This window comes from Chelonoidis abingdonii, chromosome 15 (assembly GCF_003597395.2).
Source record: "Chelonoidis abingdonii isolate Lonesome George chromosome 15, CheloAbing_2.0, whole genome shotgun sequence".
Taxonomy (NCBI): domain Eukaryota; kingdom Metazoa; phylum Chordata; order Testudines; family Testudinidae; genus Chelonoidis; species Chelonoidis abingdonii.
In genome coordinates this window covers 24,214,062-24,231,885 of record NC_133783.1, presented here as the reverse complement: position 1 = coordinate 24,231,885, position 17,824 = coordinate 24,214,062, and the positions used below count along the sequence as shown (strand labels likewise).

General features: G+C 42.7%; 1 protein-coding gene across 2 annotated transcripts in view; it reads left to right on the top strand.

Annotated features, from left to right (window-relative positions):
- SLC29A3 (solute carrier family 29 member 3) overlaps positions 1-17,824 on the top strand; it is a 31,968-nt gene continuing 14,144 nt past the window's right edge. Inside the window, exons 1-2 of one of the 2 annotated variants that reach the window (XM_032783600.2) lie at positions 1-150; positions 3,575-3,876. In XM_032783600.2, the coding sequence (XP_032639491.1) occupies position 150; positions 3,575-3,876 (303 nt within the window). In that variant the 5' untranslated portion in view covers positions 1-149. Of the gene's footprint in view, positions 151-3,574; positions 3,877-17,824 lie in introns of those variants that run through there. The other variant, XM_032783601.2, reaches the window with a different exon arrangement.

Genomic DNA, 17,824 nt, shown 5'->3' with positions numbered 1-17,824 from the left:
GCTGGGGGCCGGGCCTAGGAAGCAAGGCGGGGGAGGGCTCTGCAGCGTAGAGCCGGCGCGGTGGAGCCCTGCCCGGCTAGGCCCTGCTGCAAACCCCGGGCTCGGAGTCGTTGCTGCCCCGAGCGGGGTTGGAGTCTCACAGCGGCAACAGTGAGTGGCTGCTGCCGGTCGCTTCTGGGGGGCTGCCGGGGAGCCTGCCCCGCCTCCCCGCTCCGCTCTCCCTGCCGGCCCGGCTGCCTCTCCCCGCGCTTCCCCTGGCCCGAGCCGGGCCGGTGCGGCTGGCCCCGGCTGCCAGGCGCCCTGGGCAGTAGCGGGGCTAAACTCGGGGAGGGGGGCACAAGTTTGGCTGACAGGGCTGAACGCAACGTTCGTCGAGCTGCTGTGGGGGGAGCCCCAAGGGCGAGCTGAGCAGGCGCCTGCCCCACGCAAGGTTGCTGGATCTCGGAGGGGGGGACATCCCTAGGGGCCACTTGCCAACTGGCGAGGAGGGTCTGTTGAAGGGTTTGGGATTTAAGAGCTTCACGGCAGCCAGGCGACTGAAATGCTAAGGGCTGGTCTGCACTGCTGCCTTACATCGGGGTAATAACATTGCTCGGGATGTGAAAAATCCATCCTCCTGAGCAGCAACCTGTCCTCCTGTGTGGACAGCTCTGTGTCGGTGGGAGAGCGGTTCCCATCTACATAACTACAGCCACTGGGGAGGTGGATTAACTGTGCTGAGGGGAGAGCGCTTTCCTGTTGGCTAGGAGCGTCTTCATTAAAGTGCTACAGCCATTGGTGCGGCAGTGCCGATGCAGCATTTTAAGTGTGGGCTTGCCCTAAGCTACTTTCTTTGTTGTCTTTCACTTAAAATGGCCCATCAGATTTCATTTTGAACTTGGTTTAAGGATAGGTAGGCACAGGCTGATGCGGCCTTGTGTAGGGCATGAAAGATGTTTGAGTTACTTTTCTGTGTGATGAAGGTTTATGATGGAAATATTGACATTAAAGCAGAGGTGAGCAAATCACAGCCTGCGGGCCACATCCAGCCTGCTGGCCCCTCCTGCCCGCTCCTGGCCTGGGAGGCTAGCCTCCAGCCTCTCCCCTGCTGTTCTCCCTCCCTCGCAGCCTCAGCTCCCTGTGCTGCTGGTGCAATGCTCTGTGGGGCAGGGCTGTGAGCTCTTGCTGGGCAGTGCAGCTACAGAGCGGTGGCCTGACCCAGTGCTCTGTGCTGCGTGGTGGTCTGACTGGCTCCAGCCAGGCAGCGTGGCTGCCTGTCTTGGTGCTCTGGGTGGCACAGCTGTAGCACCACCAGCCACCGGTGCACCAGGCAGTGCGGTAAGGGGGCAGGGAGCCTGGGGGGTTGGATAGAGGGCAGGGGCGTTCAGGGTGGTGGTCAGGGGCTCGGGGTATGGATGGAGTTGGGGCGGTCAGAGGGTGGGGAACAGAAGGGTTCAGTGGGGGCAGGGGTCCCAGCGAGGCAGTCAAGAAGGGGGTTTGGATGGAGTGGTGGGGGGCAGTCAGAGGCAGGTGTTCCAGGAGTTGTCAGGGGACAGGGAGAACGGGGGGTGGATGAGGCAGGAGTCCCAGGGGGGCCATCAGGGGGCGAGAAGCAGGGGGAGTCAGATGGGGGCAGGGGCCTGGCTGTTTGGGGAGGTCTCCAGTAACCGGCCCTCCATACAATTTTGGAAATCCTATGTGGTCCTCAGGCCAGAGAGTTTGCCCACTCCTGCATTAACGCAATGGGCATTAAAGCATTGACATTCAAGTAATTATTTACTGGGGCTCCACCCCCGTTACAACAAGCACAGTGATGTTGTACAATCAGATGTGCCCCACATACTGCAGCAGGTAGACCTGTCTGACTGCATGACAGTTCGTTAGATACTTCTGTTTGGGGTTATTGTTGTTGGCCCAGTGCTTCTTGTGACTTCCTTTAGCCCTAGAACGGATCCATCTGCTATTGTGCCAGCCAGCAGAGCTTCATGCCGGTAGTCCCTCATGCACTGCATCATATCCCTCGGTGTCTCATTTTGTTCTTTGTCCCATTGTTTCCATCATCATCTCGCTCTACATTAAACCTTTCATAGTCATGGTGTTTCCAGCTTTCGTTGTAGCTCCTGTTCACTGTGTGTGGTGAGTGACCACCATGTCTCCTCTTTGTCATAGTACCTGAGTGTGGAATAACATCCCTGTTCTTTGAAAGCAGCGTGCAAACTAACCCATTAATTCTCAACGTCTCTGTGAGGTACGTTTCCCCACTGTATGGGTGGGGAATTGTCATGGTATAATTCCCCACTCTGAACCTTAGTGTCCAAAAGATGGGGTACCAGCATGAATTCCTCTAAGCTCAATTACCAGCTTAGTACTTGTAGCGCTGCCACCAACAACCAGGAATTCTCGTGCCTGGTCACTTGGTTCGGCCCAACTTGCGGGAACAACCCCAAGACCCAGATCCTCTGGATCTTTAACACAAGGAAAGTAAACCCTTTCCCCCACCGTTGCCTCTCCCAGGCTTCCCCTCCCTGGGTTACCCTGGAAGATCACTGTGATTCAAACTCCTTGAATCTTTAAACAGAGAGGAAAATTCACCTTCCCCCCCTTCTTCTCTTCCCCTCCCAGACTCTCCCTGAGAGAGAAAGTAATCCTAACACAGAGAGAAATTAGCCTTTCTCTCCCCCTTCCCTCCTTTCTCCCCACCAATTCCCTGGTGAATCCAGACCCCGTCCCCTGGGGTCTCACACCAGAATAAAAAAAAAAACAATCAGGTTCTTAAACAAGAAACTTTTAATTAAAGAGAGAAAAACAGTAAAAATTATCTTTGTAAATTTAAAAATGGAATAGGTACAGGGTCTTTCAGCTATAGACACTGGGAATACCCTCCCAGCCTAAGTATACAAGTACAAATTAAAATCCTTTCAGCAAAATACAAATTTGAACTCCTTCAGCCAAATACACATTTTGCAAATAAAGAAAACAAACAACATAAGCCTAACTCGCCTTATCTACCTAGTACTTACTATTTTGAATCTATAAGAACCTGTATCAGGGAGATTGGAGAAACCAGGAATTCTCGTGCCTGGTCACTTGGTTCGGCCCAACTTGCGGGAACACCACCAAAAACTAACAGCTCACACAGAAACTTCCCTCCCTCAAGATTTGAAAGTATCCTGTCCCCTGATTGGTCCTCTGGTCAGGTGACGGCCAGGCTCACTGATCTTGTTAACCCTTTACAGGCAAAAGAGATATAAAGTACTTCTGTTTTATTAACGCCTGCTATCTGTTTATGACAGGAATGAACACAGAAATCAAGTGTTTTGCCCAAGGCTGTAGTGAATTAATTGTTGGCTAAAGTGGGATTAGTACTCAGGTGTTCCCAATTCCCAGTATCATCCTGCTTTCTTTTTGGACCACACTGCCCCTCTTTCTCTACGGGCTGAGAGAGAAAACTGGGATATCTTCCTCTACAAGCTGACAGGAAATGTGTGTCTTGTGTTTCTTGGCTTCCTGAGATATTTCATCCAGATGGCATATAATTTATGATTACTTTTATCATACATAATAATCTCTCTCTTTCTTTGCTTTCCCCTGGAAGTGGCTGTTGATTTGGAAGATGGAGATGACCGATTTCAGCACAGTGCTAACTCTGCATATAAACCAGTGAATACCTCTTTCCAAGAAGAAGAGCCTCTGATTGAGGAGCCAGTGGGAAACAGATACAGTCTACAAAAGCCGAAGGATCACTTAAATGGTGCCTATGTTATTTTTTTCATCCTGGGTATTGGCTCTCTGTTGCCTTGGAACTTTTTTATCACGGCAAAACAATATTGGATATATAAACTTCAGAACTGCTCCAATCAGCAGGATCCAAAGGGACATGGAGTCTCTGATCTCCGTGTGAGTATGATGGGTTCCCACTTAATGTCAGTGTGCTAGCGCTTGCATCAGCCACTAGGTCCAAGGTGGTCTGGGTTCTCTGTGTTTTAATCTTAGCAATGGTTAACAGGAATACTAGGTACTGCGGTCGAGGCAACTGACTTCTGTTTTCATATTGTTTAAACTGTAGTGGTGTTCTCTAAAATGGGCCTGTTAGTCACTCAGAACTAAGGAGTGGCAATAGCTGCTCTATAATTAAAGGTTGAAACTAGTTGTTATAAACTTGATTTCTTCCCTTCCATCCCTTTGGCACTTCTGTAAACACACACACACACACACAAAAATCCCTCTGAAGTTTTATATACTGAATCTCTTGGGATAGAGAATTTTTTTTTGTTTGTTTGTTCTTTTTTAAATTTGCCATAAACACGACTTTCAAAACTTCTTTTTATGTTTAGAACTTTTACCTGAAGTCCACTTATGATTCCTCCCCCTACTTTAAAAGTAAATCTTATTTCTTATTCAAGGAATCTGTCTCCAGTTATAGCCTACAAATGTAATATGTTTTGACTTTTGCATATATTTTTGTAAATTTTAAGATGAAGTTAGATTATTTGACATTGGAAAACTCTGGATCTCATAACTATTCCTTTTCAGACCACCTAACTTTTTTTTTTTTTTTTTTAAAGGTTACAATTTTTGTAAAGTGAGTCTAATACTATTTTGGAGTTTTAGCTGGATTTAAATAAAATACACTTTCAGCCTTAGGTCTTTGTTCACTATGCTTTTCATTCACAAATATGTTTTAATTAAACAGAGTTGATTGTGTGCTTCAGCTTCAGTGCAAAAGCTCACATCATAAATTCTGATAGGCAGTGATTGTTGTTGGAGCTGGAGTTATTCACTACATTGCTCTATTTTGCCCTAAAAGTGTACTTCCATTTCCCTTCTCTTGTAATTTCACTGTGTGTTGCTTTCCAAAAGATAGTTCAGCACAGAAACAATTAAATATAGAACGAGAGGACACCACTTTAGCAATAGCCATGTTCAAAGTTACGGGACCTAATAATGCAATGTTGAGCTACCATTATTTATTGCTGTACTTGGATCCTGCTGAATGGTTACTGCGTCTGTAGACGGTTGCCTTATGGAAATGTGTGTGCACACACAGCCTACTCCTGTCCAAAAACCAATTTTCATAAATAGCTTCTATTTTAGATTTTGAAACCTTCTGTCCACTCTGTTGAGGTATGTGTGGAAAGAAAACTCTTGCAGCTGGTGGACTGTAACAAAAAAAGTAAAAATAATTCTTAGTTGTGAGAGGAGACATGGTGGATTATGGAGTTAACTTCTTGCTCTTCTTAAATTCAAGAATTAGGAATGCTGATGACAATCTCATTCCTGATTAAGATGTCACCACAAAATAATGGCACTTAAAGTTGAGAGTATATCTCTCAGATTCGCTGACTGGGGGTGGGAAGGGATTCCTTTGTACTGGACAGTTTCTATTCAGTGTAGCAAAATCTTGTTGTTTGGAAGCACGGAACATTGAGAAATCCAAGGCCAGACGGCCTTCCTCAGATCAGCTTCATCAGATAAAATTAACATCTGTTTGGGCTGCAGTTTGGAGCTGGATTGCTGCTGCACTATGTAGCTTCTGGCCGTATTCAGAATAGGCACTTTATAGTCAGTTTAGTTATATCAGATGTTTCACCATGCATAGGGAAGACAGAAGGCACACGGTGTCTGTCTGCTTTGCCAGAGACGAGATTAGTACTAACATGGCCCTCTAAAGAGGTGTTGTGCTGTTTTCGACATCTTCCCCCTGTGCACCTAGTGATGAAGCATGTACCTTAGAGGCAAAAGGAATCATGACAGCAGGACTTTGCAAATGACAATTATAGCTGAACTTCTGTGACGCTAAGCCTATTCCAGGTCCTGTTGTTTACACTTCTGTAGGCCACCTTATGATTCAGTACAGGTTTTTTCCAAATTCTGGCAGGTGTGAATGTAGTACCTGCTACAGCATTAAGCCTCTGGCTTTTGGCATGTGAGATGAGAAACTTGTCACCTTTCGATTCATGGTCCAAACCTTGAAAAGCAAACTTGCCGTTAGAGGAAGTGGTTTTGTGTTTTACATTGCATTTTTCTTCTTAATTCCTTGTTTCTTCACTTCTCATTGCTGCTGGATTCTTGAGTTCTCTGCAAGAGGTGCTACTCTGATAGCCCTGTCTGAAAGCTCCTGTGGGTGAACACAAACACACCTGGCATCACAAGCACCTGCAGTCAGATCATTTCTTTGCACTAAAAAGAATTCATTCTAATTCTGTTTCTGTGTTGCTTTCCAAAGTCAATGTTGCCAAGAGAAGCTTCCCTGAGACAGAGCAATCCTAACAATCTGAAAGTCTTCATAACCCACCTGAGCAGTACAGCTTGTAATGGCTTGGGAACTCTTAGGCTGGATGTATTTTGCTGCTCCTTGGTTTCTTCAGGTAGAAAACACATTCTGTCTACTCCCGTTAGCATTTCCATCAGTTGCTAATGTCTTTTAATCATAATGATTTATATGACTTCCATCCCAAAGGGTCACAAACCACTGCCTAAATTTAGCAAACTGATATAAAAAATTATACATGGATCACCTCACTAACTGTTCAAAGGTAGCAACCTCTAGTTTGAAACATAATTATTTAACAATGCACAGGAACTCTATGCAACAGTTCAGAGCAGGAAGTGTATATTACCTTTCTAAGGAATTTAGTTGGGTAGAATATAACTTTGAGCCTGAAATTTGACCAGGGCACTGAGGTTAACATTCCAATGGCTTTTAATTCTAGTCCAGCGGTTCTCAAACTCCATTGCACCTCTGACAACAAAAATTACCACACGACCCCAGGAGGAGGGACCGAAGACTGAGCCCACCCGAGCCCCTTCCTCTTGTTGTTTGTTGCACTTCATTTTAAATTAGGTCCTGATTCTGCAATCTGATCTATGTGGCCACAGCTCCATTGACTTCATTGGGATTCTATGCAGGAATAAGCTTCCTGCATTCAGAATCAAAAAAGACCTACCTCTGTCATGATTTTCCCACAATAGTACCCTTGTTTGTTCATTTTAGAACACCCTAAGCCTGCTTCTTAGGGTTTGTCTACACTACCCACCGGATCGGCGGGCAGCGATCAATTCAGCGGGGATTGACATATCATGTCTAGTCTAGACGCGATAAATTGTCCCCCGAGCCCTCTCCCGTCCACTCCTGTACCCCAGCACTGCAAGAGGCACAAGCAAAGTTGACAGGGGAGCGGCAGCAGTCGACTCACCGCAGTGAAGACAACCCAGTGAGTCGATCTAAGTATGTTGCCTTCAGCTATGTTATTCACCTAGCTGAATAACGTAGCTGAAGTTGCATACTTTAGATTGACACCCCCTCTTCCTCGCACTGTAGACCAGGACCTAGTAGCAGGGGAGTGTGGGGAAAGAGAGGCATTTGGTTACAGTGGTTATAAGGGCCACAGAAGTATCCAGATACATAGGAAGATCGGAGAATGTCTATGTAATCAGACTGTAGGATCAGGGCCTTGGATTGTAAACTCGGAGGCAGGGGCTAGGGCTTCCTATGTGGTGGTACAGCACCTAGTACAATGGGGCACCAACTGGCAGATATATTAGCCTGCCTTTGCCCAAATTAAATCCCATTTTGTTATCTTCTGCCTGTGTTTCTAATCTAAAGCCTCCTTTCTAATCTGTCTCCTCAGTAGTATTTGCAACATCTCCCAACATGGTGTTAGCTGTGAATTTCATTAACATGCTGTTTACTCTTGTCTTTCAGTGCATTAATCAAGATGTTAAATAAAAATCTGATCTAATATGATCACCAAGGTGGCTCTCTATACACCTCCGCCCAGCTTGTCACATTGCCAGTTATTATTAATCTTTGATTATGGTCACTTAGCCAGTTTTCATTCCACATGAGAGTTCCTATCCAAGCCAATTGTAATTAATTTTTCAGATAAAAAAATATTGCTATATGTTGCATCTACCTTCCCTCCTTTGCTCCAGAGTTTAATATTGTGCTGCCACATTAGGCCCTAGCACACTCATATCACTTTGAAAGAGGAGAAATGGATTGAGGAGATGAGGTATTTCAGAAAGTAGATGATAGGACTCCCCCAAAGGAGAAAAAATATATTCTGTATTTGTAGCATGGGGGTTCAGAACTTTTCAGTTGGACATTTGCGAGTTCATTTTGGGATACACACCCTTCCTTACTGCCTAACTTCTCATTTTTGATGGATTAGACAGTGGTTCTCAACCAGGGATACGTGTACTTCTGGGGGTATGCAGAGGTCTTCCAGGGAGTATGTCAACTCATCTAGATCAGTTTCTCAGTCTGGAGGTTGCATACCTTGGAGGGGAGGCGGTCACAAGTGCATGACCGGTGTTAGAGGGTGGCAAACAGGGCAACTGCCTGAGGTCCCATGCCACAGGCCCCCCCGCAAAGATAAATTACATGGTTCAGGCCCAGGTGGCAGGGCTTGGACTTCAGATTTCTGCAAGGGGTACAGTAGCCTGGAAAGGTTGCGAACCACTGGGTTAGAATTTCTCTCAAACTGTTTGATTTTCATCCCTACTTTTAAGGCAAGGTTCATCCCTAGAGCACTATTGATTAACTAGTGTCTTTTTAGTCGTATTTGGAATGATCTTTCTCTCTCTCTCTCTCTTTTATAAATAATTTAATATTCATGAAAAGTGCTATCTTGCCAAGCCTGAAGCCTCTGTTTATCCACACACCAGCTATAACAAAGGCAGGAGCAGTAGAAGCTTTCCCTAGTCTGTGCCCCACCCAGAAGATCATATCTGTACCCCTGATTTGAAGGGATCACCCTTCTAGGGATGTGAGGGTAATGCAGTCACCATGTCCATCTGACCCTTGATCTCTCTCTGCCAATGAAAGAACAGTTACGTTTTGTCTGAAGTGGACCTCTATCCACTAGGAAATGGACTGAAATCACCAACTTATTACCTAGGCCTTGAAATATCCCTAAGGGGAGTCCGGTCATTCTTGCTTAGGTGGTTTTGGGAAGGGGAAATTGTATCAGTGCTTTTAAGATCCAGGCTACTTGCTTGTCCAGTAGTCAGCTCAGTGCCATTCACAACTTCTTCAATAGAGTTCTCTGCTGATGCCTTTTGCCCCCTGAAGATGCTGATGCAAGGATCTCTTGTGGTAAGGCATTCTCATGAAGAGCAGGGATGGATGGAGAAGCTGAGAGAGGAAGTAAAATCACCTTTGGCTTCTTTATAGGTATTAATTAATTGGAAATGTAAAGAAAGTAATTAGTCAGAATGAGGAATGGCCTCATGTTTTCTTCTTTCTGAAAACTGTTACCCAACACTTTTAAGGACCAGAGTATTCCTAATTGAAGGGCACAGCCCACTATTTTAGCTTGGAGATCATGTTTTTTGTTTCGTACTTACTTTGTTCTTCATGTAGGAAATATTGAGTTCCTTCCTCCCTCCTGTGTATTCACTGGGGCAGAAATGAACCTGGTTTGGTTTTGTTTACTTCCTTGGTAAGGCACCAATATCAGAATTTATAACCTACATTGTTGGGTCAGAGGTTTTAGTTAGCTTGCTGCAGAAGCAGTGGGATGCTTAATGCCGGTGGGATTCACAAGAACATGAAAAAAAGTCAATTTATATAATTTCTTTGCGGTGAAGAGATGGGTTTCCAAGCCTTCACATCACAAAGTTGTGCTGCTTCATCACCATGTGATGGAAATTGAGTCCATTCAAAAATGAATTTTGGACTTATTCCACATTCTGCCCTTGTGGAACATGACACTGACTTTGAGAATCGTGATGAGAGTGAACTCGTATGTCTTCATCCTCCAAATTAATTTCAGTATTTAAGTCTATAATTAATTTCCAGGAAAAGCAAACCCATTTCTTAGTTTTATTCAGCTATTGTAGTGAAATGACTTAACATGTTCATGCCAGAATATCAACATTTTTCTCCCTTTCATATTGTGAACCCATAGGTGCTTGGACATTGTGGGATTAGTGCTATAGATATGCCAATAAGTAAATAAATTAATGTTCAGTCATTTTTAACTGGCTTTCCTCAAATTCACCCAGAATACTTTGTACTAGTCCGTGCAGCACTTCAGGAAATAGTGCAGCAATTTATGTGGTGTCTGAAAAGGACCAGTTGCAAAGAGGCTGAGCAAATCCATCTCAGCAGATGCCTGTGCATAAGGAATGGGAGCAAGTTTGCCACTCACCAGTGATGGCTAGCAACCTCTTAGGTGTTACAACCTATGTGCTGAGAAGTGGAGCTGAGCTTTGAAAATAGCAAAAAAGATTCCAACTAGTTCTCATGGAAATCTAGCTCTTGCCAGTTTGACTAATTTAATTTTGGTTTTAAGTCCTTGTGTGGTAATTGTTTCGGTTCCTAAAGCTCCTTAAATAACAAACTCTGGGGATCAGCGTGAAGTGCTATGTCATGGTTTATTAGAAGCTCATGGGTTACTAACTCATTCATGTGGGTGAGGTTTCCATGGATATTTAAGCAAATAGAAATAACTAGGGTGTGATGGTTGCAATATAGTTGCTGACGGCTTGATATTTGCCCGGAAAGCCTTCCTCTCTGCTGCATTCAGCCACATCAGAGGAGATTGCAGGAGGGTTGAATTCAAACAAGGAAATAGATTTTCTTTCTGAACACTACTGAGATTTTCAAAATCTCCTAAGTGAATTTGGAGCACAGATCCCCTTTATTCAAATACCTAAATCATTTGCCGCCTTGAGAAGCAACTGGATTTGTGCTCCTTACTCACTTTTGAAAATCCCACTCTGAGTGAATTTTGGTGACTGTGAAAAGTGGTGGCTTGCCAGACCTGAAGGATGAAATCCTCTAACTACAGACTAAATATAGCATAGTCGGCAGCAGTGCAGGCTTCTAGTATCCCACCTTGTGCTGTCCTCATGACTTGGAGGAGATATCTCTAGGCATGGAAGGGGTAGTCTAGTCTCTGTGCCCATTCTGTTCTTGTGTGTCTGCTGAGACTGTAAATGGTGGTTTGGTAGGGCAGATTTTGTGGTCTCAATCTAGTTTCATAGTCAACAAGGGCTGACAACCATATTTTGCACCAACCATTCTCAGATGGTGGTTGCCTTTGGTTACTACCAATCTACAGCCCTGGAGCCTTAAAATCCCACCTGTCTTGCAGGAAGGATGTGCCTTTTTACAACTCTCAGGGAGGAATCCCCCTTCTGGACATTTGGGCCAACATTTTCAAAACTTGGGTGCCTACAGTTAGGCTGCTAAATTTGTATGTAGGCACCTAAACAAATGGGCTGATTTTCAAAAGCACGAGAACCTAACGATTCCTGTAGTTGTCATTTGGGCATTGGTAAGAAAATTTTGGCCATTGAATTTTAAGGCACCAAGATTATGGGCTGGAGTCAAGCCTGTTACTAGAGATAAAAGGCTCTGTTTGGAATTTAGTATAAAATACGATTAATTACACTGACTTCCATCTGAGGATTTCAAAGTACTGTGGAAACCTACATTAAGCCTTACAACATGCCTGAGAGAGAAGGAAGTATTTTTTTTGCTGGTAGAAGGACTACAGCATAGAGGTTACCTAATCTGCTCTGCAAGTCAGTGGCAAAGATGGGAGAACCCAAGTTTCCTTGACTCCCAGTCCTGTACTTTGGTCTGAGGACCATCATTGCTTTTTATTAGGATGCTCATTTTTGTACATCATATTTGAAAGGAGTCTTAATTCTGATCACTAGGGGCATGAATCCTTCTGTCAGGCAAGTGGCGTGGTGTTGACTCCCTTGCTACAGGGTTTTCCAGTGTTGCCTCTTTGGAGCTGATACTACCCAGGCTTTTGGGGTAGGAGTAGTGTGCTACGCCTGCAGAGTCATCAGAAGCACAACTCTGCTATCAAAAGATGAGTTTACAACTGCAAACTCTTCTTGGCTCCAACCTGCTCGCTGCTGCTAATTTCATGCCCTGTGATCCAGGTAATGCTCTAGTGCCTTGAGCCGCCACCCTGGGCCTGAATTGCTTTTCTAGCTCAGCAGGAGCCAGCTGCCTCTGCTGCCGAGTTTAGGTTGTAACTGAATAAAAACTACTTTGCAGAAGCATTTTGGCAGCACAGAGCAGAGTCTGCTGAAGCTAGTGACTAATATGCTACTTTGGTGTTTTGTTTTGTTTTAAAGTACCCAGTATGCTGTTTGAATAACATCCCGCATATGCAGAGATCGCAGTATTGTGTTGGAAGATGCTGTAATTAATATTGGTCATCCTCTCCATTATAAACGTCAGTTCTCATAGATTTTAGAATGCTGGTGATTGAGTTCCTTCTGGGTTGATGTGAACTGTATAGGAGATTGGAGAAGAGTCCCCTCCTCCTTTTATAAAGGTGATTGAAATCAGCCCAGCTGGCTGCTTGGCATTCTCATTTTGCTTTGAAGAGGAAAAAGCTTGTTTTGTGCTGCATACGTAGTCATTGCATCACAGAATGGAGAGGTGACAGCCTCTCCCCCACCCCGCTGTTCTGGTGACACCATGACTGGAATATTGTATTGGGCTCTGATGTAGACAAACTGAGGGAAGCTCGGAGAAGAGAAACATGTATATGGGCCTAACCAGGAAACAGTAAGAACTAAACGTGTACAGTGTAGCTGAACTAGGAAGCTGGGCAGGAGTGGAGGGACAGAATATAAATCTACAGATACGTGAAGAATATAACCATCAATGTTGGGGGAAGGCTTATTTAAGAGGGTCTAAGCGGTTATGAGTAGAATCAATTATGACATTTAGAAAAGGAAAATATTAGGCTGAATTCTGAGGCATAAAAGATGGTAATTTCCCAACAGCAAAATGTAATAGTCTGGGAAATAGTCTTCTATGGAAAGTCATGGAAGATCCGTCCCTGAACATATTTAATACTAAGCTGGTCAGGGTACTAGCAAATGTTCTGTGAGGTGCCATCCTTGTCCTTGGAGCATGTAATGATATAATGCTGTAGATCTATTTCTATCTCTAGCATCTGTGATGCTATATTATGTTTTAAATTAACACAGTCAACAATTATGTTAATAACCCCTTAGATTATTCAAAGTGAAAGAATTTGAAGAATTCAGTGCACTGTACTTGGTAGTGTTTGTACTCTGCTTTATTGCATGGATGCTAGCAATCAAATTTCTTTTACTATCAGGTTTTTAGGGCCTTGAACAGCAGGATCTGGCCCTTAGTACTGAGGAGTAAAGTTCAAAAACATCTAAGTCAATGGTACTTAAGATCCTAAGTCACTTAGAAAATTTTACCATGTGTGTAAAACAAATGAGCACTTCCCTACAGTGTTGAAAGCCAGCTACTTTAATTGGATTTTCTAAAATGTGGAAACGTTTCTACTGGTCAAAAGTTTAATAAAGACTTGTTTTCACAAAGCTGAATGTGAAAGTGATAGTTATGGTGACAGCATCTCTTTAAAAAAAATCCACAAAGAAGGCTAAATTTTAACAATTAAATTTACATTTTTCTTATAATTGTACTCTCCTGTACCACATCCCATTTCCCACATCTTTGTGTTTGGAGTCTGTTCATTCATACTACAGCTGTAGTAGATTCATGTATTTGTGTCTCACTCTCTGTGTGAAATCATAAGCAGTGATTATTAGATTCTTTGCTGCTTACAGTAAAACTCTTTATGGGAGAAAGTAAATGAGCATGCACATAAATTGAGTAAAAGACTATGGTTCAAAGTCTCAGAAATAAGGAACATTTCAGATAAAGGGAAAATATGCCAAGTACCACCTAATTCTTGGCCACAATATGGCACCATCTCTGTACATTGGTAACAAAGAATTATATAACCATTTCATCTTCCTGTATATACTTCTCCACATGATGACCTATACATAAGCCTTTCTATTAGCTGAGATGGCAAAGCTATCAAAATAAAGCAATAATTCTGCAACCTAAAAAAGGGGGAAAGTAACGAGTGTTTTAACAGCATAACAACACACAAAATGAATTCGATCTACAAATACTGATCTGTGATGTTGGCACAAAAATCATTGCCTTCATTGTAGTCATTACTTTCTGTGTCTCTTCTCATTGATATTGTTGCCTGGTGTGACCTCTGTATGTCAGACTTGCAAATATTGACCTAAATGTCAGCCAAGTTATTCAGGGCATGTCTGCATCACAAACTTAAGTCAACCTGTATTAGGTTGATTTACAGCCATCACAGTAATTACTGCAGTGGTTCATGTTCACACTACCCTGCTTCGGTTGGTGGTGAGCGTCCTCATTAAGAGCGCTTCCACTGACCTAAGAGAGGGAATGTGGGGAGCCGAGAGTCCAGGCTGCCTCTGTGTAGTGTAGACCAGGGCGTAGATGATACATGAGCAAATACAGTAAAGGTACATTTGAGTCCGAGTCTTTGGCCCTTTCACATAGAGTGTGTGTGTGTGTGTGTGTGTGTGTGTGTGGCGTGTTCTACATGCCTTCTTTCTAGCTGCAGATGCTTAGTATTACAGGGTATGTCTTCTGCAGGGCCCAAATAACTGTGGATGAAGAGGGAAGAAATAGGTTTGATTAATCATTGCAAACTTTCAATTTAGTTAATTAACAATAATGCTTTTGTATAGTACTTCCATATAAACAAATCCTCCAACACACCCGTGAGTCAAGTAAGCTTCGTCATTCCCATTTGATAGGTGGGAAAACTGAGGCAAAGTGGTTAAAGGATTTGCCCAAGGCCAAAGAGAAAATAAATATCAGAGTATTAGAAACTCTGCGGATTGTGGCTACCAGTCATGTGCTTCAGACAAAAGGCCTCATTTGCATCAGTGTTCGTGAAGGGAAGGAAGGTAAGACAATGGTTAGTCTAGGACTAAGGATACCCACTTAGTCTCTCTCTACCTCAGTTCCCCATCTATCAAATGGGGCTAATAGCACTTCCCTATTCACAGGGATGTTGTGAGGATAAATACATTAAAGATGGTGAGGTGCTATGGTACTATGGTAATGGGGGTCACATATGCATCTGAGATAGATATCAGATTAGTTCTGAGCTGGGCATATGTGCTTTCCGTGGAGGCCAATGTGAATAGGTGCAGTGCTGTTGAAGGAGACAGTCTTTTGCTAGATGGCAACCAACATTCTTCCGGGGATGGAACCAAAGGGGTACATCTGTGATACATCGTAGTTTTGGGTGAAGACTCTTCTTGAACAGCCAAGGTTTTAAAAAATGAAGGAATCCTAATAAAAGGCATCCCCTGCTATTAGGAGGAGGGGGAGTAGGAGTGGAAAGTTGAAATTAATTGGGGTCTTGTGTCTGTTCCACATACTCTTCGTTCTGCCTTGGATTCTTGCAGCGGAAGTTCAAAGGTCTCCAATTAAAAGCTTCATTTTCTTTCCTAGCCACCTTGTCCTTTCCTGTCTGTCTCTCTCTGGCAAATAATACAATCCCAGATTAATAGCTGCTAGTTCTCATGGATGTGGAAACATACTAGACTGTAGACAAGGCTGGCCTGGAACACAAAGTGACCTCCGGCAGCCCAGCATATAACAACAGCTCTGTAAATTGCTCCATACCATAGCTTTGTAGTGTAGGGGAATTAGGATGGGAGGAAAGTACTTATTGTCCAGGGTTGGATAAAATCAATGATTTAAAAAAATACAGATTTTTAATTTAAATTAAATAGATTTTTTTAAATAAACCTATTTGAAGTGATGAAAACCTATGTTAAGCCTATGATCTATTAAAATCATTTATATTAAAAACAAATAATATTAAGCTGTGTTATATTTGCTATCAAATTTTAAAGAAAATCACAGCACTGAAATGGTGGAAGTCACTGGCTAAGCACCTGGAACCAGAGTTTGTTGAAGTGCTAAACCAGTTTTCGACAGCAATAGCCTCTTCTATAAGTGCAGAGAGAATGATTTCTTCATTTCAGTATATACAATTAGTTCAGTGCAGTGACTAATTCTTTTTAAGTTAAGAAATCAATTGGATGTTGAAAAAGCAGGAAAGCTCATTTTCCTCTTCAAATCTATGAATTAAAAACTAGGTATGAAAGGATGAGATCTACTCGTTTTAAAATCTTGGAGGACATGGTAACCAGAAACAATCAGTTCGCTTTGCTAACTACAGACAATACTTTATTTGTTTAATAAATCGGTTAGTTTTAAATGCATAACATGTTTTAGTAAACTTTCTGATAAACTTTTTTTCTGATGTATCCACCACATGTAAGGTAGTTTTATTGAACTAGTAAAACAATTAAAATACTGTTTTTGTGCAGTTTAATTGAATTTAAATTTCTATCCAAATAGAGATTAGGTGATTACTTTTTTACTGTGATTTGTCACAGTCACTAAGAAGTGCATCATTCACCATTTTCTAACATGATGAAAATGTAGAAATTAAGTATCTGAATAAATGTATGTTAAGCGCTATATTTTTTTTAAGTAAATGTGTATAGCTATAGTATATGGTCCTGTTTTAGCAAAAAAAACCCCACCACATGAGGTGTAAAGGCTATATTTATTTGCAAATCAACATGTTTTAATCCTGTGGCACCTTATAGACTAACAGACGTATTGGAGCATAAGCTTTTGTGGGTGAATACCCACTTCGTCAGACGCACTTGTTGCTTATGCTCCAATACGTCTGTTAGTCTGTGAGGTGCCACAGGACTCTTTGTCACTTTTTACAGATCCAGACTAACACAGTTACCCCTCTGATACTTGACCCCATGTTTTAATGGTTCCCAACTAATGAGAAGTAAGCTATAGGAAAGTAACTAAAAGCACCAGTACAAAATATGATTTAAAATAAATGTTTTAAATCAAGGTTTCTTGCTTGGTGATTTTAAACATTATTAAAATTAGTGATTTAAAGCACTTCAATTTAAATCAATCCAGCCTTTCCTCATCTGTCCCATTTATGCTCCTGGCCATGGGATTGGAGACCTGACAAATCACTACCTGATGGTCTGCATATACACAAGCTTTCCACAAAAATACAGAGGTGCTCTAAATCACTAAGACCTCTTAATGAGATGTCCTTGCTGGCTGCTCAGTTAATTAGTCATTCCATTTGCAGTGCAGGAACATATGGGATTTCCCATACTGGATCAGACCAGTGGTCCATCTAATCCAGTGTCCTGTTCCTGCTGCAGGGGGAGGGTATAGGAAACTGTGTTCTAGGCAGATATGGGATTAATTGCCCAGGAAAACCTTTTAGTTTCCTCCTAACCCTCTGTGGTTAGAGGTTGGCTTAAGCCCTGAAGTTTGAGGGGTTATAGCTCTTCCACAATGTTTGTTTGTTCTTATGCTAGATATTATTGTTAGTCACATAAACATCTAATCTTTTTCTGAATCCCAGTAAACTCTTGGCCTTCGTAGCATTGTGTGGCAATGAGTTCCACAGCATCACTGTGTATGTATGTTATATAAGCAAGTATTTTATTTTTTCGGTTTTGAATTTGCCACCTTTCAGTTTCATTAAATGTCCCCTTGGTCTTGAGTTATGAGACCAGGTAAAAGAAAGTTTCCAATCTGCCTTCACCGTCTAATTTATAAAATGTTTTGGAGCATGTGCTGTGGTGGAGAGAGAAATGTATTTGATGGTTAAATGTCATGCTGTATTGTAAGTAATAGAGAGGACAGTTATGTTCGGAGTGAACTTTCTTCCGCAGGATATACTGACAAAGTTGGTGTGGGGGAACACACCACAGCAGCCATTGCTTGGCCCACCAGGGCTTGTAATGCAGAGTCTAGCCCGGTTAATACACAAGAGGTCAGTGATCAGTTGAGCCATTCTGGAATCAGCCACTGTCTTAAAGAATATGGATATATTTAGTCGCTTGTGCTGTTTCAGCCATTGATTAAACCCTTGTTAGATTAGGGGGACCTCACCTGTTGTTTCACTTTCCC